The following is a 26,136-nucleotide window of genomic DNA, read 5'->3' on the forward strand; positions in this document are numbered from 1 at the left end:
CATGTGTGTGGACACGGCAAGTGTGTGAGAGTGTGGATACAGCGTGTGTGTGTGTGGACACGGCAAGTGTGTGTGTGGACACAGCATGTGTGTGTGTGGACATGGCATATGTGAGCTTCCGGACATGGCGTGTGTGTGTGTGTGAACACAGCGCGTGTGTGAGAGCGTGTGGACACGGCATATGAGTGTGGACACGGCGTGTGTGTGAATGTGGACACGGCATGTGTGTGTGTGGACGTGGCGTGTGTGAGAGTGTGGACACGGCGTGTGTGTGTGTGGACATAGCATATGTGAGCTTCCAGACATGGCATGTGTGTGTGTGTGAACACAGCGCGTGTGTGAGAGCGTGTGGACACGGCATGTGTGTGAGTGTGAACACGGCACGTGTGTGAGAGCGTGTGGACACATGGCCCGTGTGTGAGAGCAGCCACGTATGTGTGTGGATGAGGCAGGTGAGCACATGGGTGGGTGTGAGCAGGGAAGTGGCAGGAATGGGCTGTGAGGGCAGGCAGCAGTGAGCAAAGGGCAGGGGCAGGCTGGGCATAGGTTGTGGGGGGCTCAGGGGAGGGCCCCTGCTGGGAGGCCTACCCAGAAGCTCAGGGGCCACAGGGACCTGGAACCACGGTGAGCAGCTTCCAGCAGGTGCTTCAGCCTCCTGGGGCTGTAGGGAGAGAGGGCTTTTTCCAAGCACACACCCCAGCCCAGACCTGCCCAGGCTGCAGCGGCTGTGCTGACCCCTACCCAGCTCCGACCCTCACCCCTCCCTCCCTGCCCTCCAGCTGCCTGGCCCGCCAAGGAGAGGATGAAGCCAGCCAATCCCTCAGGCTTGCGGCCACACCCTTGGCCAGCACGACCCATAGGGTATAAATAGACCTGCTTGGGAGCCCACACCCGGCAACTCACACCTGCCTCAGACCAGAGCTCTGTGCGGGTGACGGCGCACGCATTCCCTGTGTCCCCGCCTGTCTTGGACGGAGCAGAAGCCACACCTGCCAGACCAGTGCCACCGGGACAGCTGCTGGTGGCCAGCCCCGAGGAGGGATACCTGTCGGGTGAAGCACAGGCTGGGCAGGGCCCGGAGAAGAGGAAGCAGACACTGCCAGGGCGGGGCAGCCCAGGGCCTTGGAGCCCAACCGTGGCCGGCGAGGAGGACCATGCCCAGGACCCGCTGACCCCCGGCCACCAGGTAAGACCAGCTCAGCCCGTGTTCACCCCTCACCTGCACAGGCTCAGGGTGGGGCACCATCGTGGAGGGGTGAGGCCTGGTGCCAAAGAACCGGTTCTGTGGGGTACACAGGCCGCAGAGCACAGTCCCCAGGTCCCGGTGCCTGGGGCACTCACGGCCTCACAGTGACGGCGTGTGACTCAGGTGGTCACAGTGACCTGTGTCATCCCGCCAGCCTGTCTGGGACTCACTGGCAAGTCAGGGGTGGGGTGGGGCGGGGCAGTGCCAGGAGTCACTTCTGGGGCAGCCTCCTGGGCCCCATGGGGACGCACGGCCAGGCCCTTGAGTCTCACTGTCACCCTTGCCCACTTCCCTCCAGGTGGGACCCCTGTAGCTCCCTGCAGCGGATCCTGGGTGCAGGGGAGGGGCGGGAGGTGGAGCAGGGTCCCAGCTCAGCTGAGATGCCCACCTGAGCCACGCCCAGGGGCAGAGCAGCATCCCCCAGTGTCCGTCCCCCAGGGTCCCCGCCACGAAGTGGGAATGGGTCAGGGAGAAGAAACACCCACTCAGTGGGCGGCTGAGGGTGCCCTGACCATCACCTGACCATCAGGCAGTGGGCTGGCCCAGAGGGAATGGCTGGGCTTATCTAAGTCCCACCCCCCCACCGTGCACATCAGACCCTCAGCAGCCAGACAAGCTGGCCCCACAGGCCGCAGGTCATGCCTGACACGCACCTTCCTCGGGCACTGAGTCCTGCCCCTGCCTGGGCCCTTCCTGTCATCCGGAAGCCCCCCGGGGCTCAGCCCGGTACCCAGACCCAGAGACCCCCACACACCACCCTCACATAGCTGTCTGCAAATCACGCCTGCACCGCCCAAGCCAGGCACCCATCCTGGGATCCGAGTTCAAACTCACTTCACTTGACTTGGAGTCCCGGGCCTGCCTGAGCGCCGTTTCCACCAGGGTCCAGGGCCCGCCAGCTCTCTTGGGGTGGCCCTGGCCGAGTCACCCATGCTCTGGGTGGCCTTTTCCACACCGTGGTGTTGTGTGAGTCCCGTGACGTGGGCCCAGCCTTGCAGAGCTCCGGCATAAACAGTGACGACTGTGGCTATTGTCATCCTCATCATTATTTCTGCCCAGGCAGCAGGGCCAGCCAGGTGGGGCAGGGCCGACAGGAGGTGTCCGCCGAGCAGTCAGCGAGACCCCCGTGCACACGGCCTGCATTCCCAGAGCAGGCCTGGGGCCCTGTGGGAGGCTCACCCCTGGTGCAGCCGTGTGATGGGGTGGAGAGGGCAGGATTGCACGTGGGGTAGAATGACCTCCAGGGGCACGGGAGGAACTTTCTGGAGTGGCGCACAGGGAACAGAGTCCTTCCCTGGGATCTCTGGGGCAAGAGAGGGGAGGGAGAGAGAAAACACCACCAGAAAGGGGCGGCCTGTGATTGCTCACCACAGTCCCTGTCCCACAGCTCGGAGACATGTCGTCAGGCCAGCAGGTGTGGCACACGGCTGTGCCACCCCCTCGCCGGAGCAGCTCCACAGCCTCGATGCCCAGGTCCCCCAGCTCGGCCGGCAGCCCCAGGTCCCCTGGCACCCCTGGCACTCCTGGCTCGGAGAGGGTGGCCTCCCCGCTGGAGTGCTCCATCTGCTTCTCAGGCTATGACAACATCTTCAAGACGCCCAAGGAGCTCTCCTGCACCCACGTCTTCTGCCTGGAGTGCCTGGCCCGGCTGGCGGCTGCTCAGCCTGTGGGTCGCCCCGGCGGTGAGGCTGTACCTTGCCCCTTCTGCAGGCAGCCCACGGCCGTGCCGCCTGCCGGAGCCCCTGCGCTGCGCACCAGCCGCCAGCTGCAGGCCCGGATGCCAGCGCATTTGCGGCGCGAGGAGCCTGTGTGGCTGGAGGGCACCAAGCTGTGCTGCCAACCACTGCCCACCACACCTGGCCGCAAGCCCAGTTTCGTATGCGTGGATGTGGGTTTGAGCAAGCCTGCCGATCCGCCTGCGCCCGCCCGGGACCCTGCCCCCCGCCGGGGCCGCCTGGCCCGCTGCTGGGCACGCTGCAGGGACTGGAGGCGCCTGGCACTGGTCTCTGCCCTGCTGCTGGTGCTCTTCTGCGTGGCACTCTGGCCAGTGCAGTGCGCGCTCAAGACCGGGAACCTGCGCTGCCTGCCCCTGCCCCCCCGGCCCCCAGCCACCACCACAGCCGCCTCCCCCCTCGGGCCTCTGACTGACAACTAGGGCCAGCAGCCTCTGCCCAGGTCAGCCACCCTGGCCCAGCTCCATGGGGGGTCCCCCACTGGGGGGCCCAAGGGCACAACAGCCACTGGAAGTCGGTCCCCAAGGACGCGAAAGGAGCCTGGCATCTCTGAGGACTCCACCGGGGCCCCACCAAGACCAGGCTCCATTTAGCTTGTTCACCCCTCACTCTCCAGGCTGGGTCCTGATGGGGGGGACAAGAGGGTCCCCAAAGCCTCCAAGAACCACAGGCTCACCGGGCGCAGTGGCTCACGCCTGTCATCCCAGCACTTTGGGAGGCTGAGGCAGAAAGATCATTTGAGGTCGGGATTTCGACACCAGCCTGGCCAACATGGTGAAACCCCATCTCTACTAAAAATACAAAAATTAGCTGGGCGTCATGGCGGGCGTCTCTTAGCTACTCGGGAGGCTGAGGCAGGAGAATTGCTTGAACCGGGGAGGCGGAGGTTGCAGTGAGCCAAGATTGCACCATTGCGCTCCAGCCTGGGCGACAGAGCGAGACCCTGTCTCAAAAAAACAAAACGAAACAAAACAAAACAAAAAAAACAGGCTGGTACAGGAAGGGCCCAGGAGAGCAGCCGGTCAGCGCCCCCGCCACCCACACACACTGTGAATTGCCTGCCAGGGAAGCCCCTTGCCAAGAAGAAGGGGCCTTGCCATGCTTCCACTCATGCTGACATTTCCCCGCAGGGCTGGTCCTGCTGTTGGGTGGGGGTGCTCGTCTTACCCTCGGACTGTGGAGAGAGAGTGGAGGCAGGGCAGTCCCCCAGTGCAAGGTAACCACAGAAACTTCCAGCTGCCCCTCCAACCTTGTGAATTGTACCTTTTAAAATAAATTATTTGTATCCATCTTTGGTAAGAGGGCCTCACCCTGGGTACCCCTGCTGCAGCCTCAACCCAGAGGATACCCTGACAGGATTAGACTCCTAGCAGCCACTGGGACAAGTGGGCCCAAGGTTCTAGGGGGTCCAACTCCCAGCCCCTCTGGCTGCAGACAGGCTGGGGGTTTCTGGAGTTGGCTGGCAACTCAGCAATGTGAGGCTCCCCAGGGAGATGGGGAGAGGCCCAGGACACTTGGGGCAGGGCAGGCTGGACCAGGGGGAGGGCTTCAGCTTGGCTCAGAGCCCGGTGGCTGACAAAGGGGGCCTTTCTCTTGCCCCATCCTCCGCCGTGGCCACACTAGGCCACACCTCCAGGAAGTCACGCCCCATGGCCCTGCTAGGGTCCCTGACTGGAGAACCACAGAACCATGATCCCTGTGGGAACCCAGAAGCAAAGGTAACAGCCAGTGTGCAGCCTGCAGATCCACTGACTCTCCGGCAACTCCCAGGGCCAGCCTGGCTGGGGAAGAGGCAGAGGTCAGCTATGTGAGGTGTCGGCAGGAGGCTCGCCAACCCCAGCCCTACCCCGTCTGTCATCAGCCCCAGGAATCCTGCACCACCAGGCAGGCACAGCCAGGAGGGCCCAGGCCAGTTCCAGCTCACGCAGGCCTCCTCAGCCTTCTCATCCCTGACCCCAGAGCCCAGGTACTACTTCCTGCTCCAACCAGCTGGGCCTCTGGTCCAGGGTGGGGAGGGCTCGGGAAGGCCCCACAGAAGCTGACTCCAGCTGTGGGGGCCACACCCACCCTTGCCCCAGGTCCCAACGAAGACACAGAAGGGAGAACACAGCACTTTACTGGAAGGCTGTGAAAGCCGGTGATGTGGGGAGTGCAGCCACGGGTCACAGCGACATCACTCTGTGTCACACACGCAGTCATGCCACGCAGGCCCACACCCTTGTCATCGGCAGGGCCAGGCGCGTGACGCTGCACGGGTGGTCACGTGAATATGTCACACACACCTCACTCCACAAACATCCACCCTGTGACTGATGGGGCCAGGTCCTCACCGGGGCCACATCCCAGACCACGGGAGCAGGCGGGGCCGGCAGGCCGGAGCTGTGGTGAGGGCAGACCCGCACTGAGTGGCCGAGCTGGTGGCGCACACGGGTTCACACGTGGTCACCCGTGGGCTTCGCAGCCTGTCGCTCCGTCTGCCGCCCCTGGACCTCCCTGAGCCTGGGGACAAGCTTGTGGCTCTGTCCTGGACACAGGCCCGGCCCGCGGCTCCTGCCACACGCGGGCGCGGCTAGGCCAGGGGTTCCCTGCGGCTCCTCAGACACCCGCGGCTCCGCAGGTTCGCGTCCTCGCCGTCCCAGGGCTGCGGGGTCCTGCGCGCGGAGCAGCGGCTCAGCCCCGCACCCCGCACCCCGCACGTCCCAGTCCCTCCCGGAGGACTCCGGACCGGCCCCGGCGCTCCACTCACACCGGGGACGCCCGGGGAGCCGCGGGCCGGGGGCTGCAACCCGACTCGCGGGGGGCGGCGCCCACGTTCTGGTTCTCGCGCTCCTGAGGCAGCTCGTGCTGGGGGGAGGGGCCGCCGGTCACCATGGCGACGCCCGCACAGGCCACGCCCCGCACAGGCCACGCCCCCACCTACTCGCGCAGGCGCAGTTGCTCGCCCTGGATGTGCCGCTGCAGCGCCAGGTACACGAACTTGTACTGAGCCTCCGTCTGCACCATTCCCCAGCGGTGCCGCCAAACCAGCTGGATCGTCTTCGGGACGTCGATGTCGCAGTCCAGCCCTGGGGACAAGCGTGCTTGCGGAGGGGCTACGGATGGGGGGAAGCTGCCGGCAGGCAGGGGCGGGGCTACGGATGAGGGGCGGGGCTTGTCGGCCCCGGTGGGGTCGTCCTGAGGGGTGGGGCTATAGCAGGGCGGGGTGGGGGGACCCAGAGAGGAGCGGCTTGCCCTGCCTGCGGATGACGTCCCCCAGGATGTCAATCACGATGATGGTGCCGGTGCGTCCTACGCCCGCGCTGAGGACAAACTAGGCGGCCTTTGATGGGGGGGGGGCCGGCGGCGGCGGCGGCGGCAGCGGCGGCGGGGGCGCCCCCGCCCACCCGATGGCTCCGTCCGCGTCGTCCCGCGTGGCCCCGCCCCGCCGCACCTGCACCTGCACAGCCCGCGTGGGCCCGTCCCGCCGCACCTGCACCTCCACAGCCCGCGTGGGCCCGCCTCGCCGCACCTGCACCTGCACAGACCGCGTGGGCCCGCCCCGCCGCACCTGAAGTGCACCACCATGGGCCCGGCCCGCGGCTCGCTGCTGTGGGCCCGGTTCATCTCGTCCCGGAAGCCGAGGACACCGGCGGGATCGGCCCGGACGCCGTGGTCCGGCCAGCCGAAGTACTGGAAGTGCTGCACCGTACGCTGTGACTCCTCCTGAGCGGGGCAGGCGGTGAGTGCGACCCCCGGGTGGGAGGGGCGGGGGGGAAGAGGAGGCTGAGGCACAGCTGGGTTTCCGGGAGTGCCCAAGAGGAGGGGCTGCGGGGGCCAAGGCGAGCAGGAGGAGGAGGGAGGAAATGGGGAGGGGCGCCGAGATGGCCCCAGGTGGCTCAGGTGCCTGGGGAAGGGAAGAGGGAGGGAGCTGGGGGCGGGAGAAGCAGGCTGTGAGGACAGTTATTTTATAAGGAAAAACCAAATGTGAGGGCTCCATGGGGGCCTGGAGAACCCCACCCCCCCCCCCACACACACACACACTGGGCGGGGGCTGGAGGGAACAGGAGGTAATCTGCCCTGGACAGAAATGGGCGTCTCTGGTATACAATGGAGACCAAAGCCGCAGTTGGAGAGGTGTGTGGGAGGAGCGGCCGCCAGCCCAGGGCTGAGAATGCGGCCACGTCAGTGACCCCTGTCCAGGCTTGGAATGCAACTCCTGGGTTGAGGGGTGTGGAAGCCCCCAGAGGCAGTGGGGTTGGATGCAGGCAGGTGTGGGGGTCTCCCAGTGCAGGCCCACAGCAGGCACGCTCCACTGCCGCCAGGCTCACCTGGCCGGGCTGCCACACCTGCAGCTCCCGAACGCAGTAGCCCTGGGTCTGGCCCTCACCCAGGAAGCGCACGTGCACACGGCCGAACTCTTGGCTGCCAGGCAGCTCTGGCCAGTCCCGGAAACACTTGTTCTGAGGGGAGCGCTTTGCATCAGCCTTGCTGGCAGCACCCCGGCACCCCGCCCCTGCGACCTGCAGAGACGCAGGTGTGTACGTGCAGCCACGGGGCTCTGTGGGAGCCTCCCCACTCCCACGGCGTCCCACAGGCTCCTTGGCCCGGTCGGGAAGGGCCTTGGGCAGCTGAAGATGCACGGGGTGGGATGGGCACTGGGAGCATTGGCACCGCACCCCTGCCCGGCCCCGCTCCATCTCCCTGGTGGTCATGACGATGACACGCGTGTTCTCCTGGTGCACCGTGGCCCAGAAAGCAGCCACCGTGGCCTGCAGACAGCCCTGCAGGCGATGTACACCCTGCCCCCGCGGGGCCCCGCGGGGAGGAGCCACAGCGTACGGTGCAGCACTTCCGGGACTTCCTCTGGCCGGACCACGGCGTCCGGGCCGATCCCGCCGGCGTCCTCAGCTTCCGGGACGAGGTGAACTGGGCCCAGAGCAGCGAGCCGCGGGCCGGGCCCATGGTGGTGCAGTTCAGGTGCGGCGGGGCGGGCCCACGCGGGCTGTGCAGGTGCAGGTGCGGCGGGGCGGGGGCCACGAGGGCTGTGCAGGTGCGGCGGGGCGGGGCCACGAGGGCTGTGCAGGTGCAGGTGCGGCGGGGCGGGGCCACGAGGGCTGTGCAGGTGCAGGTGCGGCGGGGCGGGGCCACGAGGGCTGTGCAGGTGCAGGTGCGGCGGGGCGGGGCCACGAGGGCTGTGCAGGTGCGGCGGGGCGGGGCCACGAGGGCTGTGCAGGTGCAGGTGCGGCGGGGCGGGGCCACGCGGGATGTACACCCTGCCCCCACCATGGCCCGGCTCCTCCTCAGGGTCAGTCTGAAAGGGGATGAGGCCAACTGCTGCTGTTAACAGAGGACAAACAAGTCCGTGCAAATGTTATGCAAATGATATGCAAACGACACACGTTATGCAAAGGAGCCCTGGTGGCTCAAACACACTCCTCACTCCAGGCCAGCAAGGGGCTGAGGACCAATGCCCGTCCAGCCTCTCTGAGGACCCCTTGGGGACTGCCGCCCACCCCTCCCCTGGGGACCCTGGTTCTTCCTGAGCCTCTCAGGAGCAATGAGCCCAGGCCCCGCCTCCCGCGCACACCCACCCTGATGTAGTCGGCTCCAGGCCCGCTGTCATCCTCATCGAGCAGGATGACTAGGGTGGTGTCAACTGGGAAGGGAGGTGCCGCTCAGTTCTCCAGGGCAGAGCTCGAGGGCCCCACCCTGCCTCTTTGCCCGCAGACCCTGTGGTGAGCAGAGATGGAGGGTCCAGGGTATGAGAGGGGGAGCCTCAGGTCAGCGGTGGCAGATGCTCGGTGTGCCCCCCACCTCCCCCAGGCCCGATGCTCTGGCCTCCGCCCTCACAGGGAAGGATGTTCTTGTAGTGATTCTTGGGCTTGTTCTCCACCCTCTGCCCCTCCTTCCGAGGGTACAGGAACCAGCATTCCTGCTGCTGCAGCATCTGGAGGTGATGGAGCCTTCAGCTCACAGCCCCGGCCCCTTCCCAGAGCCCGAGATGGCCACCCCCACCCCGTCCCGTGTGGGCGGAAGAGTACCTAGGTGCCGAGGCAAGAGACTGAAGGCACAACTGTTTCAGTATAATAAACAAAATAGTTAGAATAAAAATAGTCATAATACAAATTAGATACAGCAATGGTCATGAACAATTATCCGTCATTATTATAAACATTATTAATCATTAGCTTTTAATATTACTCTTTGTTGCATTACTAACATAATCTAGGAATAACCGGCGGGTATAGGGTCAGGTGCTGAAGGGATATTGTCAGAAGTGAATAGAAGGCAAGAGGTGAGCCCTCTGTCACACCCACATAAGGGCCGCTTGAGGGCTCCCTGGTCAAGCGGTAACCCCAGTGCCTGGGAAGGCACCCGTTACTTAGCAGACTGAGAAAGGGAGTCTCCTTTCCTTGGAGAAGTCAGGGAACACTCTGCTCCACCAGCTTCTTGTGGGAGGCTGGATATCATCCAGGCCGGCCTGCAGTCATCCGGAAGCCTAACCCCTCCCTGTGGTGCTTCAATGGTCACACTCCTTGTCCACTTTCATGCTCCTCCTGTACTCCTGCTTCCTCTTTGAAGTTCGTAGTAGATAGCGGTAGAAGACACAGTGAAAGTCTTAAAGTCTTTGATCTTATAAGTTCATAGAAGAAAACGCTGACGTATGCCGCCTTCTCTCTCTGCTTCAGCTGCCTAAGAGGGATCCCTGTCCTGTGATCACGTGACTTGCTTCACCTTGTCCATCACTTAGAAGATTCACCCTCCTTACCCTGCCTCCTTGTCTTGTATGCAGTAAATATCAGTGAGCCCAGCCGTTGGGGCCACTACCGGTCTCCGTGTCTTTGTGGTAGTGGTCCCCGGGGCCCAGCTGTTTTCTCTTTATCTCTTTGTCTTGTGTCTTTATTTATTACAATCTCTCATCTCTGCACACGGGGAGAACACCTGCTAAGCTCCGTAGGGCTGGACCTTACAGTCCCAGACCCTGCGCTCCCATCGGGCACTTGCCCCAGCCCCAGGGGACAGAGTCTGAGGGTGGCAGCAGTCAGGATGCACCTTGAACTCTACCCAGAAGCCCTGCCTGGCCTTCCTGCTGGCATCAGTGGCCCTGCTACTCCTGCACACAGCCCTCCAGGCTCCGAGCACTGATCCTCGTGGCCTCGAGGGGCTGCCAGGGAGAGGCCTGCATCTAAGCTTAGGGGGGCCCAGGGCCCCGTAGACCCCACCACACCCCTCCCACCGAGGGCAGCTGCCCCGGGCCCCGCAGCCCTGCACCTGGACACCCTGCCCCGGGCCCCGCAGCCCTGCACCTGGCCACCCTGCCCCGGGCCCCGCCGCCCTGCACCTGGACCCCCTGCCCCGGGCCCCGCCGCCCTGCACCTGGATGCCCTGCCCCGGGCCCCGCCGCCCTGCACCTGGACGCCCTGCCCCGGGCCCCGCCGCCCTGCACCTGGACGCCCTGCCCCGGGCCCCGCACCCTCGTCGGGTCATGGAGATTGCCATGCGCCAGGAGGACACATGGAGGGGCTGGTAGGTTTTCCTTCCCATGGCCATTCAGGCGCCTGGGGGCTCCCCTGGTAGGGGGTCTTCCCTGACCCCAGTGGACGCCCAGCTGCTTTCCTGGGTGAGGCTGTGCCCACCCTGTGCCTGGATAAGGCTGTGGAGGGGCTTACCTGCTTGAGGTGCACAATGGCCCCCACCTTCCCCATCATCGGGCTCTTCATGCTCCACCGGGTCTCCGAGGGTGTCAAAGCACTCCCCGTCTCCCACTTCTCGTCCTGCTGTGGGGGCGGCGGTGAGGGGTCTGGCCAAGGCCGCCCACCCTTCCCAGAGGCTGCCCCAGCTCGCCGCCCCCTCCCACCTGGAAGTGAGTCATGATGTGCGTGACCCGTGGCTGGCGGCCTGCGCCCTACGCCTTGTCCCACCCCTGCATCAGTGCTGACAGCGGGAAGTCACCAGGATTGCTCTGACTCTCATGCACCAGGAAGCTGCCCGGACTCCCCTTCTGCAGCAGCAGCTTCTCAGCCTCCTTGCCAGACAGACAGGCGTGGTACCACCTGGCCCAGGCATAGGGGAGCACAGGTGAGGCTGGAGGCCACGGCCTGGCCAGGCGAGGGGGAGAGACACACACGGATGGGGCAGAAGGCTTAGCGAGACATACGCAGACCTTGGGGGTCCAGGCAGCACCCCCACCCAGGCCCCAGAGCTGCTCTGCCCGCCTTTCTGGCCCTCGCCCCCTCCAGGAGCCTGCAGGAGGCAGGCAGGTGCTGCAGGGGTGGGTGGCCACCAGGTGGCAGCCTGGTCCTCAGCGAGGAGGGGCCAGGGGCCTCTCCAGACCAGGTCTCCTTCCCTGCAGATGCAGCCCCCTGCAGTGGGGAAACTGAGGCTGGAGGAACCGGCTCAGCCCAGGGCACCAGCCAGGAGTGCAGGGATGGGGCCAGGGGAGGCACCGGCTTCCCTGAGTCACCCTGGACTCCAGTGTCTGAGACCTGAAGGAAGGAGGCCTGAGGGAGGCAGGTGCAGGACCCTGCACCCTCTGCTTTGCTGCAGCCGTGGCCTGAACCAGTGCTTAGCAGATGCCATCCCTCAGGATGCAGGCACATGCATACACACACATGCACATGCACACACACACATGCACACGCACACACACGAACACATGAACACACAGGAACACACACACATGGACACACACATGGACACACAAACATATGCACACGCACACACGTGTGTTGACACACGGATGCTGGGCCAGGGCTCACCACTCCGACATGGGGTCCTGGCAGCCCAGCGGGTACCAGAGCTCAATGGGAACCCCGCTGCACTCCCGGAGCAGCACCCCCAGGCTCTGGCAACACAGTCACAGCCACGGAGGCCCTGCCTGTCCCCAGGCCCCTCACAGGGGAGCAAAGGGTCCTGCTGAGCCCCTGACTCAATGAGCCCTCCCCAAGGGCCTCTCTAAATAGTTCCTTCCTGTCCACAGGCCACCCAGCACCACGTCCAACTCTCACCACCTTCCCAGTACATCGGCCCCCTGCACCAAGTCCTCGTGTCCAGGAAGCTGCCCACCGGTCCTCCAGGAGGACCCAGGAGTGAATTGCCCCAGGCCCCCAGCTGAGGGTGTCCAGACCCCACGAGGCCTTCAACCAGACCCTGTCCATGCCCAGCCAGGGCCCACCCCCCATGACGGACAGCGTGAAGCCCCCTGGGCTGCTCTCACTGGGCCTGGCAAGGAAGTCCCCACGCTGACCTCTGGATAGGAACAGCTTCTCCGCCTCCACCCTGCCGACGTTGGGGTGAAACCACCTGGAGTGGGGAGAGCACGTCAGTGCCCAGAGGAGGAATCTGGCCCCACACAAACCTCCCTCATTGTTTCCACGGTAACACCCACGATGGTGGCTTGAGGCCACTGTGCTCGAAGCCGGGAATGGCCACTGGCCAGGGGCTGTGGGGTCCCAGGGACAAGGAAGGGCTGGAATTCTCCCCCAAGTGGCAGGGCCTGGGGCCACTGGAGCTCCCTCCTTCTCCACAAGCCCCCGAGGCTGTCAGCAGCCCCGTCCACTCCACCCCTCCCAACCTCCACGGCCAGGATCTCGGACTTCCAGCCTCCAGAGCTGAGGGAAGGAGCTCCTGCCCGCCCAGCTTATGGTCACTGTTTCAGCAGCCCAGCTGCCTGACGACGGGTTCTCATCTCCCAGAGGGCAGAAGCTGTTCCCCGCACTGTGGTGTCCCAGGTCTGTAACACTAGAATTGAGACACTCAGTAGAGGGACGGCGGTGGGGGGTGCACAGGGAGGGGGGCGAGAGGCCGGCGGATGCCTGTGCGGCCCCTGGGAACCGCGCTCCGTGTCTCAGGGCAGGTCAGGAAGCTCGGGGGATGTCACTGAGGAGCTGGATCTTGGCTCTGCAAACCTCGGGGCCCCATGCAGGCAGAGGCTGGTGCTGCCAGCATCTGGAGGGGAGGCTGAGGCTGCAGCCCTGCCCCTTCCTGGTGAACAGCCACCCTGTCCTAGGACCTTCCTCGTCTGCAGCCCCCCATGAGGTCAGGGCTGCCCCGGAGCCCACGTCCGAGATCACAACTGCTCCTTACTTTTGTGGCACTGGACTCTGGAGCTCAGGACTACATTGTACTCAGGCGGCAGCCCCAGAGCCCAGAGTGTCAGCAAAAAAGAGCCACACCCATGAGTGACTGAGGGAGGGAGGGAGGGAAGGGGGGAAAGGGAAGGGGGAGGGAGTGAGGGAGGGAAGGGGGAGGAAAGGGAGGGAAGGGGAGGGAGGGAGGGAAGGGGTTGTGGGAGGGAGGGAGGGAAGGAGGGAAGGGGGTGTGAGAGGGAGGGAAGGAAGGGGGGAGGGAGGGAAGGGGGGAGGGAGGGAGGGAAGGGGGAGGATGGAGGGAGGGAAGGAAGAGGGGAGGGAGGGAAGGGGGGGAGGGAAGGGGGAGGGAGGGAGGGAAGGGGTGTGAGAGGGAGGGAAGGAAGGGGGAGGGAGGGAAGGGGGATGTGGGGGGGAGGGAATGGTGGTGAGGGAGGGAGGCAAGGAAGGGGGAGAGGGAGGGAGGGAATGGGGACAAGGGAGGGAGGGAGGGAAGGGGTTGTGGGAGGGAGGGAGGGAAGGAGGAAGGGAGGGAGGGAAGGAGGGAGGGAGGGAGGGAAGGAAGGGGGAGAGGGAGGGAGGGAACGGGGACAAGGGAGGGAGGGAAGGGGGAGGGAGGGAGGGAATGGGGACAAGGGAGGGAGGGAAGGGGAGGGAGGGAGGCGGCAGAAGAAGGAACTGCGGACATGGGGCTCCCCCAGCCCTCTGTCTTCCCCGGCTGTGCTGTCCACACAGGGGCAGCTTCTGGACACCTGGCTCTTGGGCATCTCCTGGCTGCATAGATGATACCCAGGTGGGGCCTGCTGGCTCTAGGACCTCCGCCCCACGCTGGCCTGGCCTGGTTGTCAGTGGAGTCATAACCTGTGCACGGATGGGTGGGGGTTGCTGTGCCCTGGGCGGACCCTGCTCCGGCCCCCATGGCTGGTCCAGAGGAGGAGGAAGGTTGAGGGCGGTCCTGCCCCCTCCGCCCCACAAACGGCAGCTGCAGGGCTCTTTCTAGGACGGAGGCCTCACCGCAGTCTCTGTTAAAGGCCCCCATGACCAGGCTCATGCCTATAATCCCAATTACTCAGGAGGCCGGTGGATTGCTTGAGCCCAGGAGTTCAAGACCAGCCTGGGCAACATAGCCAGACCTCATCTCACTTAAGAAGAAATAAAAAATAAAGGCCTCCACAGGCTCTCACCCCTGAGAATGGAGCCAAGATCTCCCCTCCTCTGCAGCACCTGCAGGTCCTGGCTGGTCCCCCTGGGGACCCCATCCCTGGCTCCAGCCCACTCTGGCCAGGTCCCTCTCCCGGAGCCCCAGCTCCTCCTCCTCCTTCAGGCCCTGCCTCCACTCCTTGCAGCTCCTGCCCCTCTGCTCCCCTCTGAGCACAACTTCTCCTGTTAGAAGTTTGTATGGCTGTGTGATTTGTAAATGGGAATGAATTAAAATTCATGGCTGGGCGCGATGGCTCATGCCTGAAACCCCAGCACTTCGGGAGGCCGAGGCAGGCGGATCACCTGAGGTCAGGAGTTTGAGACCAGCCTGACCAACATGGTGAAACCCCATCTCTACTAAAAATACAAAATTATCCGGGTGTGGTGGTGGGCACCCGTAATCTCAGCTACACGGGAGGCTGAGGCAGGAGAATTGCTTGAACCCGGGAGGTGGAGGTTGTTGGTGAGCCGAGATCACGCCACTGCATTCCAGCCTGGGCAACAAGAGCAAAACTCAGTATCAAAAAATAAAAATAAATAAATAAATTAACAATAATAAAATTCAGCAACAGCAACATTGCCGCTGCTCAGGAACACCGTGGTGCTGGTTGGCACGGCCAGTCCTCTCCCGCATCTCCAGAGCCGTGTCCTGCCCTCCAAGCCCACGGAGGACTTGGCTCTCAGGGTTGCCATGGACCTCGGGGCCCAGCCGGTCCTCAGCAGCCTCCGAGGCCGTCAGTGCCACCTTCTTCCAATGGTGCCTTCTCTGTGAGGCTCTGTGGAGGCTGCACTTCCCGGCTTCCCACCTTGCCCTGGCCAGGGCCCTTTGTCCTCCTCCTCTTTTGGAGCCCTCGATGGGACCCAGGCCCTGGCTCTTCTGTCTGCACAGAGTCTCAGCCAGTCCAGCGCCACCTCTTCTCTGAGCTCCAAACTCAGACACCTGGTTTCAGCAACTCCATTTGGAAAGTCAGCAGTATCTTCCCCACGCAGGCAAGGGTGGCGGCCCTGCCCCCGGGCCCCCTCGGCACTCCCTGCCAGCTCCGATCCATCAGTTCCTCTCGTCCTACCTTCAAAAGGTGCCCAGAGGCCACACGCAGTGGCTCACACCTGTAATCCCAGCAGAGTGGATCACGAAGTCAGAAGTTGAAGACCAGCCTGGCTGACACGGCGAAACTCCGTCTCTACTAAAAATACAAAAATTAGCCAGGTGTGGTGGCGTACACCTGTAATCCCAGCTACTCTGGAGGCTGAGGCAGGAGAATTGCGTGAATCCGGGAGGTGGAGGTTGCAGTAAGCCGAGACCGCGCCACTGCACTCCAGCCTGGGTGACACAGCAAGACGCCATCTCAAAAAAAAAAAACGGTGCCCAGAGCCGACCACTTCTCCCCCAACCGCCTGGTCCTGCCGGGACTATTGATTCCGTTCTGCATGACTCTGACCCCACAGCCAAGCCACGGCAGACAGGAGACTCTCAGGAACTGCACGTCAGAGCTGCTTACAGCTCAGTGTTGGCCTCTATGGCTCTCGGGAAACGCAAAGTTCTGTCCACTCCGGCCTGGCCAGCCACCTTGGCCTGCCCCATGAGGCACGGCACACACCTCCAGAGGGGTCCTCCCGGGCTGGCCCCGCAGCCCCATCCCTGTCCCCGCTTCTGCATTCAGCGCTGATCACGGCAGGCAGCGCCTCCACATTTGCGTTCACTCTGTCCCTGCGTCTTCACCTCTAGACGAGAGCCTGTGAGGTCGGCCCCCTTCCAACCTCATGGCACCCCAGGGCATACACACTGGTTCAGGGAGGCTCCGGAGCTCAGATGATCTGTGCAGGGCCACCCAGCAGTGAGCAACACCTCTGTCTACACCTGGCCTGTGGGGAAGAGGGGATCGCCAGCCAGGCACATCCTGGGCACTTGCTGGACTTGGGGCCCTAAGCTCCTTCCCATGAAACTGGCTCCGTGGGGGAGCCAGACCTGGGGGTAGTTCCCACTGAGTGGCCATGGGGGAGGCTACCAGGGAAGGCTTCCTGGAGGAGGAGTGCCACGTGGTGACTGAAAAGCTGCAGGGCCGGGGGAAGGGACTGGAACCCAGGAGGCAGCTTCTGCCCCCGGCATGGTCCGCCCACTCTGCTGAACCACATCCCACACCTGCTGCCCCTCCCCAGCTCCGCAGCCTCAGCCTCCGCCCCAAGATGGGTGATGCCCAGGGTGTGGAGGCAGGGAAACGGGCAGAGACTCAGAGCGGGGAGAGACCTTATTTGTCCTTGTGGGGACCTTCCATCATACTTTCCATCCCCTCTCCTGCCCGAAAGCTGCCACCGAGTCTGTCGCATGGAAATCCCCAGGGGTGGGGCCCCGAGGCTGCAGCAGCTCAGACCACCGCCCCCAGCATCACCGCCAACCCCACTCCCTGCTCCGGCCAGCCCACCGCAATCCCAGGCTGAGCCTGGTCCTCACACCTGGGCCTGGAGGTGGAGCCGGGTGCCCAGCAGGCATGGAGGAGGAGGGGAAGGCCCAGGTTCCCGGCTCCCATCCCTCCCTCCCGTGGTGCTGCTCAGGCAAGAGAGGGGCTTGGAAGGCCTGGACCCTCTCTAGAGGGCCCAGGGTCACTTCTGAGCTGAAGGGGTCCTGGCTCCATGTGGGCCAGTGGCTCAGCTCTGCCCTGGTGGCGTGACCCACAGCGGGAGGGGCGGGGGGACTGGCGGTGGGTGGGACATGCTGGGCTTCAGGCCCCCAAGGTCCCCCGACAGGTCTAATGACACCAGACAGATGCGGTCACCCGAGAGGTCAGCCTGACCCAGACTGGCCACCGGCTGCTGCAGCTCCCTGCATGACCCTGGTCTTGGCATCTGATCCGTATGGGGCATGGCTCCAGCCCTGGGACACTGGGACTCCCCCTGAGGAGAAGTGTACGTTGGAGGGTTCGTGAATGGCTTGTCAATGTGCATACAGCTCACACACACACACACACATACACATACACACACACACACAAAAACACACACACATACACACATACATACACAAAAACACACATACACACACAAACACACACATACACACACACATACACACACACAAACACACACATAAAAACACAAACACACACATACACACATACACGCAAACACATACACACATACACAAACACATACACACACACAAAAACACACACATACACACATACACACAAACACATACAAAAACACACAAACACATACATGCACACACATACACATACAAAAACACACACACAAACATACACATAAACACACATACAGAAACACAAACACACACACAAACACATACACACATACACAAAAACACAAACACATACACAAACACACACACATACAAAAACACACAAACACATACACACATACACAAACATACACATACAAAAACACACAAACACATACACACATACACACACAAACACACATACACATACAAAAACACACACACAAACACATACACACACACAAACACATACACACATACACAAACACACATACACATACAAAAACACACACACACGGTATGGGGGCCGCGTAAACACACACACACGGTATGGGGGCTGCGTATACACACACACACACACACACACGATAAGGGGGCTGCTTTCCCCCACGCCGGGGAGGTGTGTGCAGACCAGGGAGAGGGTCTCAGAGCACCGGAAGTGCCCTCCCCTTCTCCCTCCCTAGAACCTCAAGGTCTCTCTCGCAGCCCCCAGGGCTGGCCCCTCAGGGGCCGGGAGGAACCACGACCACGGTGGGCTCTGCCTCCAACACCAGCCACAGCCACAGCCACGTTTGCCTCCCCAGCCCCTGAAGCACAGGGAACCCAGGAGCTCGGCGGGCCCACCCCTGAGGGGCCCAGGACCCAGACACCAGCATTGCAGCAAGACACGCACCAGGCACAACCCCGCCAGCCCTGCCCTGCTGCATAGGAGCCCCAGGGCCGAGTGGTGTTCACAGAGGTGACGTTGACCTGCAGACCACGAGGAGGGGGTGGGGTGCAGCGGTCGGGGTGCTGCTGACCCTCACCCAGGTCCAACATCTGCAGCCCTTTCCACCCGCCTGAGTGAGGCCAGGCCTGGCGGGCCAGGGACCAAAGTGTCCTGGCAGGGCCTGCGGGTGGAGGAGGGCAGGCGTCCAGGACCCCGGGTCTGAGGGGTGACCCAGCTGGGAGCACGAGGAGGTCCCGGGTGGCATTTCGCCACGCCCACCTGTCGGGGCCGTAGGCGCTTCTCCTGGGGTCCAGGATTCTGGGCCGCCGTGCGCCGGGCTCACCTGCACGAGGGTCTCACCGCGCCGCTCGCCGGCGCTCGGGGTGCGCTCTGGGCGGCCGCATCCTCTGGCAGCTCCGCGAAGGCCCTGCCTGGGCCCCGCCCCCGAAGCCTCGCCCCCGATGCCCCGCCCCGGGCCCCGCCCCGAGGCCACGCCCCCGGCTTTCTTAAAGGGTCCGCGCCAGCCAGTCTTGCTGGGCGCCTGGGAGGTTGGGCTGCACGCAGAAGCTCCCGCCGTCCCCGCTTCAAAGCCGGGGGTCCCGCGGGCAGCCGGGTCGCGGGTCGCGGGCGCTGCAGGCGGCTCCGTCCCACGCTCCATTCCAAGACCCTCTGGCTTTTCCGGGGCTGCCTCCACTGCGGACCGGGGCCGGGGGGGCGCTCCAGGCCGGGGGGCGGGGCGGGGTCCGCGGGACCGGCCTCCCTGGGTGTGCCGCGTCCGCCTCCCTGCAGGTCCCAGCCCCAGGCCCGCCGGTTTCCGGAGTCGAGCTCCCACCGCGGCCCGTCCCGGACACGGGCGCCTCTCCCCCGCCTGCACTCAGCTGCCATCCTTTTCAGGGGTGGCCCCGGGCTCCCCTGGGCTTCCGCCTCTCAGACCGACAGCCTCCAACCTGGGACCCACCAGCGCCTGTCCGCCCGCGCGGCTTCCCTCCTCCTCACCCCCGGCCACGGAAGGCCTCGTCACCCTCCAGGTCCCCTTTGAGTCCTCTGGGTCCTGCGCGCTCCGCAGCGGTTGCTTCCCAAACTCCCTCTCCTGGTTCTGCGCCTCTTCCTCCTCCCCTCCGAGGTCCTCCTCCCTCCTCCATTTCTGGCGTCGGGGCTTTTTCTCCCCTCCTGGGCAACACCCAGCAGGAGCACCTGCCCCAGGCTTCAGCCCAGCCTCTCCCTGCCTGGCACCCCTCGGCCCCCTGGACCCCACTCAGGGGACCCCAGCTTCCCCAGCCCAGCCATCCCTCCAGACGCATCAGGGCGAATCCACCCAAAGCTCCGGTGCCTCCAGCTCCATCTCCACCTCCCTGAGCGCCTCTTCTCACCCCCCTCGACCCGCCCATTCTCCCCCAAATCCCTCCCTCTGCTCCCCCTGCAGCCGAGCACCCTGTCCCAGCCAGGGCGTCCTCATGAAATCTGGTGGCCTCCTGCTTGGAGCCCTCCGGGAGCCTCCCACAGCTCCTCAGGCAGCGCCCCCAGCTCTCTTCCCCAGGCCCACGCAGCCCCGCTGGACCTGCCCTGCCCATCTCTGTCCAGCCCCTGCCGCTCTGACCTGTGGCCTCTGTCCTGCACGCTGGCCTCTGGCCGCTCCTAGGCCTCCGCTTCCTGCTGAAAGATTCCTTTGTCAAGCCACAGGGCCCTGCACACCGTCCGATGGACCCACACCACATGCTCCACTTATGGCCTCCTCACCTGCCCTCCCCTTCTCATGCTTCAGTCTGGATTTGGGCGTGTTTTCCCTGGACCTTTCCTGAAGCCCAAAGTTAGTCTGCCCCACCCTGGCCCCCCACAGTCAGCGACCTGTGTGTGGCCACCGCTCCTAGACTCTCTCCTCCCGGACCCCCAGTGCTTGACACCTGCCAGGCACACAGGGTCGGTCAGCATGTCCCCAGAGGACCAAGTGATGAAAGGCCCAGAAAGCAAACACCCAGACGCATGAGATCTCCTGGGTGTGCAGCTGGTGGGTATTATCTTCTTTTTCGTTTTCATTTTTTTTTTTGAAAGGGAGTCACGCTCTGTCACTCACGCTGGAGTGCAGTGGTGCAATCTCGGCTCACTGCAACCTCTGCCTCCCGGGTTCAAGCGATTCTTGTGCCTCAGCCTCCCGAGTAGCTGGGATTACAGATGCCTGCCACCACGCCCAGATGTTTGTGTTTTTAGTAGATACAGGGTTTCACCATGTTGACCAGTCTGGTGTTGAACTCCTGACCTCAGGTGATCCGCCTGCCTCAGCCTCCCAAAGTGCTGGGATTATAGGGATGAGCCAATGTGCCCAGCCATTGGTGTTCTTTTTCTTTTGTTATTTCCATGTTTTTGTGGTTTTCTTTCTTTTTTTTTTTGAGACAAGAGTCTTGTTCAGTCACTGAGGCTGGAGTGCAATGGCATGATCTTGGCCCACTGCAACCACCATCTCCTGGGTTCAAGCAATTCTCCCATCTCAGCCTCTGGAGTAGCTGGGACTATAGGCACCCGCCATCACGCCCAGCCAGTTTTTGTATTTTAGTAGAGACGGGGTTTCACCATGTTGAGCCAGCGCACCTGGCCTTTTTTTTTTAAATCATTAATACAAAACAGAAAAGTACACTTTGTTATTTTTCATAAGAGCCAGCAGTTTGTGAAGGGCCACCCAGCTGGCCACACACCCCACCCCTTCTTCCCCTGCTTCTCCCCAGGGCTCACATCTGCTGGTGCTGGGTGCCAGCTCTGTTTTTTAGACAGGCTCTCGCTCTGTCACCCAGGCTGGAGTGCAGTGGTGCAATCATAGCTCGCTGCTGCCTCAACCTCCTGGATTCAAGTGATCCTCCTGCCTCAGCCTCCTGAGTAGCTGGAGCTACAGGTGTGTACCACCATGCCTGGCTAATTAAAGAAAATTTTTTTTGCCGAGATGGGGTCTCACTATGTTGCCCAAGCTGGTCTCCAACTCTTGGCCTCAAGCGATCCTCCAGCCTCAGCCTCCCAAAGTGCTGGGATGACAGGTGTGAGCCACCGTGCCCTTCCCTGAGGCTCAGCTTCTGCAGCGCTCTCACCCACACACTAATTTAGGAAGCAGGTTAGAGGGAGTCCAGGAGCCCAACTACCCCAGGGGTTTCTAGTTAGGGGCTTCCAGCAGTGCCAAGGATTGGCTCTGCACACCTGGGGCAGTGAAAAGGCTGCCCAACAGCCCCACACACCCTGGCTCCCCCCAGGCCCTTCCAGCCCTGGATGCAGCCTCCTCCCAACCCTGTGCTCTGACACAGACGTGGGCCAATTATGTGTGCAGGCACACACACCCACACGTGCACACCGGAGAGCAGGCACACGCACCCACATGTGCACGCCAGAGAACAGGCACACTCACCCACACGTGCACGCCGGAGAGCAGGCACACACACCCACACGTGCACGCCGGAGAGCAGGCACACACACCCACACGTGCACGCCGGAGAGCAGGCACACACACCCACACGTGCACGCCGGAGAGCAGGCACACGCACCCACATGTGCACGCCGGAGAACAGGCACACTCACCCACACGCACACACACCCACACGTGCACGCCGGAGAGCAGGCACACACACCCACACGTGCACGCCGGAGAGCAGGCACACACACCCACACGTGCACGCCGGAGAGCAGGCACACTCACCCACACGTGCACGCCGGAGAGCAGGCACACACACCCACACGTGCACGCCGGAGAGCAGGCACACTCACCCACACGTGCACGCCGGAGAGCAGGCACACGCACCCACACGTGCACGCCGGAGAGCAGGCACACGCACCCACACGTGCACGCCGGAGAGCAGGCACACGCACCCACACGTGCACGCCGGAGAGCAGGCACACGCACCCACACGTGCACGCCGGAGAGCAGGCACACGCACCCACACGCACACACACCCACATGTGCACACCTGAGAGCAGGCACACGCACCCACACGTGCACACCGGAGAGCAGGCACACGCACCCACATGCACCCACACGTACACGCACCCACATGTGCACGCCGGACAGCAGGCACACGCACCCACACGCCCATGCACCCACACGTGCACGCCAGAGAGCGGGCACATGCACCCACAGGCACACCCACCCACACGTGCACACGTACACGCACCCACACGTGCACGCCGGAGAGCCTCCTGCCTCCACGGCCCCGCCTCCCACAGTGCTCAGCAGTGTGTGCTCCCCACTCAGGGCCTCATCAGCCACAAGGAGCCCTGTGCAGGGCCTGGCTCCATCCAGGGCCACCCAAGGGAGCTCCAAGTCCGTGCTCCCACCACAAAGCTGAGCAAGAAGCCAATGGGCCAGGGCGCTGGTGAGGATGGACACAAGCAATGCTTTTAAAGTTTTCAGACTTTATTTCACAGCGATCGACACAGAAACGTACTAGAGTTAGTAACATGGCGCCCAGCCCCCCTCCGCCGCCCGCTTCATGGGGTCCTGCTCCTAGGAGGACTGGGCTGGGGCTGTGGCTGGGGGTGGGGATGGGATGGGGGTGGGGAAGGGACGGGACGTTGCAGTTTAAGGCATTTCTGGCTTCGGAGCCATCTCTGCCACTGCTGCACCTGCCCCTTGACCTTGGTCAGACACTGGCTGGCCCCTGGTCATTCTGAGACAAGGACGACTTTCATTGACGCTGTGGGGAGGATTTGCAGTGAGGCAGCCCTCAGCCGCTCTCAGGCGAGACGGGAAAGATGAGACCCACCACTCCAGGGGTCAAATAAAATCAACACATGAACACAGCCGGTGGCCAGGCCCAGATACCCAGGCAGGCAGCAGAGGTCAACCCCATCCCACAGTGAGCTCCTCTCGATAGCCCCTCGCAGGGCCTAGGATGTGGCAGAGGGATACGGCCACGTCCAGGGTGGTTGGGCACGGCCAGCTGAGGGTCAGGGCACCCAGACCAGCCCTGGTCTGGCCTCTGCTCCTCAGCAGCCTGGGGCTGGCGCAGGCAGCACTGGAGCAATGCAGAGCTGCCCAGCAGTAACATTGTTTCGAAGTCACAGTATTGGCACAGGAGGCCAAGGCAGGGCCCAGAGCACATACACGAAGGAGCAGCTCAAATGGGGGCTTGGAAAGGCCCTGTGGGGTCGCCCGGAGGAAGGGCCCCATCAGACCTCAGCAGCCCCTTCCTCTATGGGACACGAGCCCCGGCTGACGGAGCGAGGGTGATTCAGGAGCCGGGGCTGCTTCCCGGCGGGGACACCGGGGGGCAGGTGCAGTGCGAGGCGGGGGCTCAGCACCCTGAGGCAGGGGTGTGTGTCCTGAGGCTGCCGTCCACGCCGAGCCCTCCACGCTGCCACCTCGCCTGTCCATGCCTCGGCACCAGGTCTGTCTGCAGCACGGCTGCCTGGATGGAAGGGAGGCCGGGCCAGCAGTCCCTCCGGCCAACACTCAGGCAACAAAATCATATCAAAAAGCGACAAGTTTACAAAAATAGAAAATAATTACAACGGGCACGGGGCTCTGGTGCCAGCTCATGGGGTGGGGCAGGGCCGCAGCTCTGGCTTGGTGACGGCGTCCTCCAGCAGGTGCAGCGGGCGCCGGCCCACCACCACGTCCCGCAAGCAGCCCACAAAGCCTGTGCCGTAGGCCTTGGGCAGTGCTGGGCCCACGGGCAGCTCCGGCAGGCCCCCTGCAGCACAGACAGTGGGAGTCACCCGGCTAACTCAGTGATGCTGATGGGCACCCCAACGAGCAGGTGACCAGCAGGGAGGCCACACCTGGGCACCCGCCTCCCGGCCCCACAGCACTGGGAACTGCAGGGGCTACAGCGGGAGAAGAGAGAGCCCAGCCCGCCGGCTCACATGCACCCTGACTCAAGGGCGGGCGCTGAGAGGTGGAGTCTGTCCCTCGGATATCATGAGACCCTTGGGCATCCCTCTCCAGTCTCCCCCAAACACTCACCAAGCCACAGGGCTCCATCAGTGTCCAGCTGCGTGGCGCCCAGTGGGGAAGAGCCGGTCACAGGGGCCTCATTGCCCACCTGCAGGGAACCTTCCCTCTGCTCCCTGGGTGTGCAGGGAGGGGGAGACCATCAGACCCCAGAGTTCCCTCTGCCTCCTCTAGACCATAAGCCCTGCATCCTTCCTATGCCCTGCAGGTGCCTCAGCCTAGAGAACCCCCCCAGGTGTCACCCCTGGGGGCAAGGATGAGGTGGCCTTGACCCCAAGGAGGGCACTGGGAGCCATGGCTGGGGACATTCCTGCAGCTCAAGCTTTGCTGGAGGCGAGGGCCAGGCTCGGACCGGAGCGACTCCTGGCAGGCTCTGGGCAGGGCCGGGATGCCTTTCAGACCTGGAAACTGATCATTGCTTCTCGTGCATCTTCTTGGCGCTTCCTCCCCGCACTAGCAGTGACCTTGGCTCAGGCAGCAAGGCGTGTCCTCCCTGGCCCCTGGCCACAAGTGACTGGACACAGCCCAGCTGGGCAAATCTGGGCAGCCCTCACCACTATTCTTGGCACGCTGGGTTCCCTACTCACCTATGTGCCACGACCCGCAACCAGCGGTTGGTGTTGACGGGCACGGTGGAACGCAGCACCACGGGCTGGGAGCCCAGGTTGTAGCTCAGCTGCAGGTGCCCGTCCACAATGGCCAGCGCCACGTAGTCTGCCCGCTCCGTGGCCTTGCCACTCCAGAGCACCAGCCCCTGCGTGGCCTCAGTGCGCAGGCTCAGTTCAAAGTGGTTGCTCTGCAGTGCCTTCTCGCTGGAGGGCAGAGGGCAGGTCAGGGCCTCTAGGAAGGTGGCAACAGGACAGGGTGGGGGAGGTGGGAGGACAAGGGCCCCAGCTGCAGAGGCCACAAGGGCTGTGATGGGACCCAGGGGTGGCTGGTGGGCAGACACCGACACTGGGAGGAAGAAGAAGGATGGAGACAGGGGCAGCCTGGCAGAGAGAGGGGCGGGGGGACAGATGGGCCAGCCGGGGGTCTGCAGGCACTGCTGCCACGTGCTCACCTGTGAAGGGCCCCGGAATCCAGAGTTTCGGGGCTTAGAAGCAGGAAGAGAGGGAGGCGGGTGAGCAGGGGACAGGTGGGGCCAATGCAAACCCGTCTCAACACTGTGGGGTGCAAGGAGCAGGCACCCACAGAAGACATGCGTGACCTCGAGGATCATTGGCCGCCCACCAAAGAGCCCAGCAGGGACACCTACACATGCTTGCGCAGACACCGTGCGGACACGAAACACGTGAGGGCGCAGACATGAGACACGTGAGGGCGCAGACACGTGAGGGCACAGACACGAGACATGAGGGCAGACATGAGACACATGAGGGTGCAGACACGTGAGGGCACAGACACGTGAGGATGCATACACCCACGTGCAGACACCCACGTGCAGACACCCACATGCAGACAGCAGGGGAACACAGCCACGTGCAGACAGCAGGGGAACACACCCACGGCTGGGCACAGAGATCAAGCAGGTACGTGTAGGGTGGTATGTAGTGGAGACCAGGGGCTCGGATGCCCCAATACACACATGCATGTGTGCATGCACGCAAACCTACACATGGACACACATGCACCTGTGTGTTCACACATATACACACGTGTACATGAACACACACGGACACACCTGAATGCTCCCCACTTACATCTGTTCACACACACACACATCTACATATCCCCCCATATATACACACATATACACGGACCCATGCACACACAGACACACACCTGCGTGTCTCCCTCATGTACACACACATACATGGACCCATGCACACACACACACACCTGTGTGTCTCCCTCATGTACACACACATACATGGACCCGTACACACACACACACGTACACCTGCGTGACTCCCTCATATACACACACATACAAGGACCCATGTGCACACACTTGGACACACACCTGCGTGTCTCCCTCATGTACACACACATACAAGGACCCATGTGCACACACACCTGCGTGTCT

At 63.3% G+C, this 26,136-nt stretch overlaps 2 protein-coding genes and 2 long non-coding RNA genes across 14 annotated transcripts in view; 2 read left to right on the forward strand and 2 right to left on the reverse strand.

The window, feature by feature from the left end:
* The first annotated feature begins 145 nt into the window (after positions 1-145).
* RNF223 (ring finger protein 223) lies at positions 146-4,268 on the forward strand. Of its 2 annotated transcripts, none has more exons than XM_054449856.2 (2): positions 146-1,186; positions 2,634-4,268. In XM_054449856.2, the coding sequence occupies exon 2, from the start codon at positions 2,643-2,645 to the stop codon at positions 3,399-3,401; it is 759 nt and encodes a 252-aa protein (XP_054305831.1). In that variant the 5' UTR covers positions 146-1,186; positions 2,634-2,642; the 3' UTR covers positions 3,402-4,268. The 2 variants fall into 2 exon arrangements, with proteins under 2 accessions (XP_054305831.1, XP_054305841.1); XM_054449866.1 differs by lacking the exon at positions 146-1,186 and adding an exon at positions 1,540-2,322.
* Positions 4,269-6,392: 2,124 nt separating this feature from the next.
* On the forward strand, positions 6,393-9,840 carry LOC129013324 (uncharacterized). The gene is made up of 2 exons (XR_008493826.2): positions 6,393-6,697; positions 9,648-9,840. It is a non-coding gene; the product is annotated as an uncharacterized LOC129013324 (long non-coding RNA).
* Positions 9,755-12,167, reverse strand: LOC134739071 (uncharacterized). 2 transcript variants are annotated; one of them, XR_010125559.1, is made up of 3 exons: positions 10,817-12,167; positions 10,629-10,733; positions 9,755-9,881 (listed from the first exon to the last, which is right to left on the reverse strand). It is a non-coding gene; the product is annotated as an uncharacterized LOC134739071 (long non-coding RNA). The 2 variants fall into 2 exon arrangements; XR_010125558.1 differs by lacking the exon at positions 9,755-9,881 and adding an exon at positions 9,927-10,123.
* Positions 12,168-22,553: 10,386 nt separating this feature from the next.
* AGRN (agrin) overlaps positions 22,554-26,136 on the reverse strand; it is a 35,625-nt gene continuing 32,042 nt past the window's right edge. For 5 of the 9 annotated variants that reach the window (XM_054445805.2, XM_054445815.2, XM_054445825.2 and 2 more), the window contains 4 exons: positions 25,171-25,203; positions 24,698-24,922; positions 24,123-24,226; positions 22,554-23,850 (listed from right to left, as the gene is read on the reverse strand). In XM_054445805.2, coding sequence (XP_054301780.1) covers positions 23,693-23,850; positions 24,123-24,226; positions 24,698-24,922; positions 25,171-25,203 — 520 coding nt within the window. In that variant the 3' untranslated portion in view covers positions 22,554-23,692. The remainder of the gene's footprint in view (positions 23,851-24,122; positions 24,227-24,697; positions 24,923-25,170; positions 25,204-26,136) is intronic. The other 4 variants (XM_054445852.2, XM_054445867.2, XM_054445859.2 and 1 more) reach the window with 1 other exon arrangement.

Source organism: Pongo pygmaeus, chromosome 1 (genome assembly GCF_028885625.2).
Source record: "Pongo pygmaeus isolate AG05252 chromosome 1, NHGRI_mPonPyg2-v2.0_pri, whole genome shotgun sequence".
Classification (NCBI taxonomy): domain Eukaryota; kingdom Metazoa; phylum Chordata; class Mammalia; order Primates; family Hominidae; genus Pongo; species Pongo pygmaeus.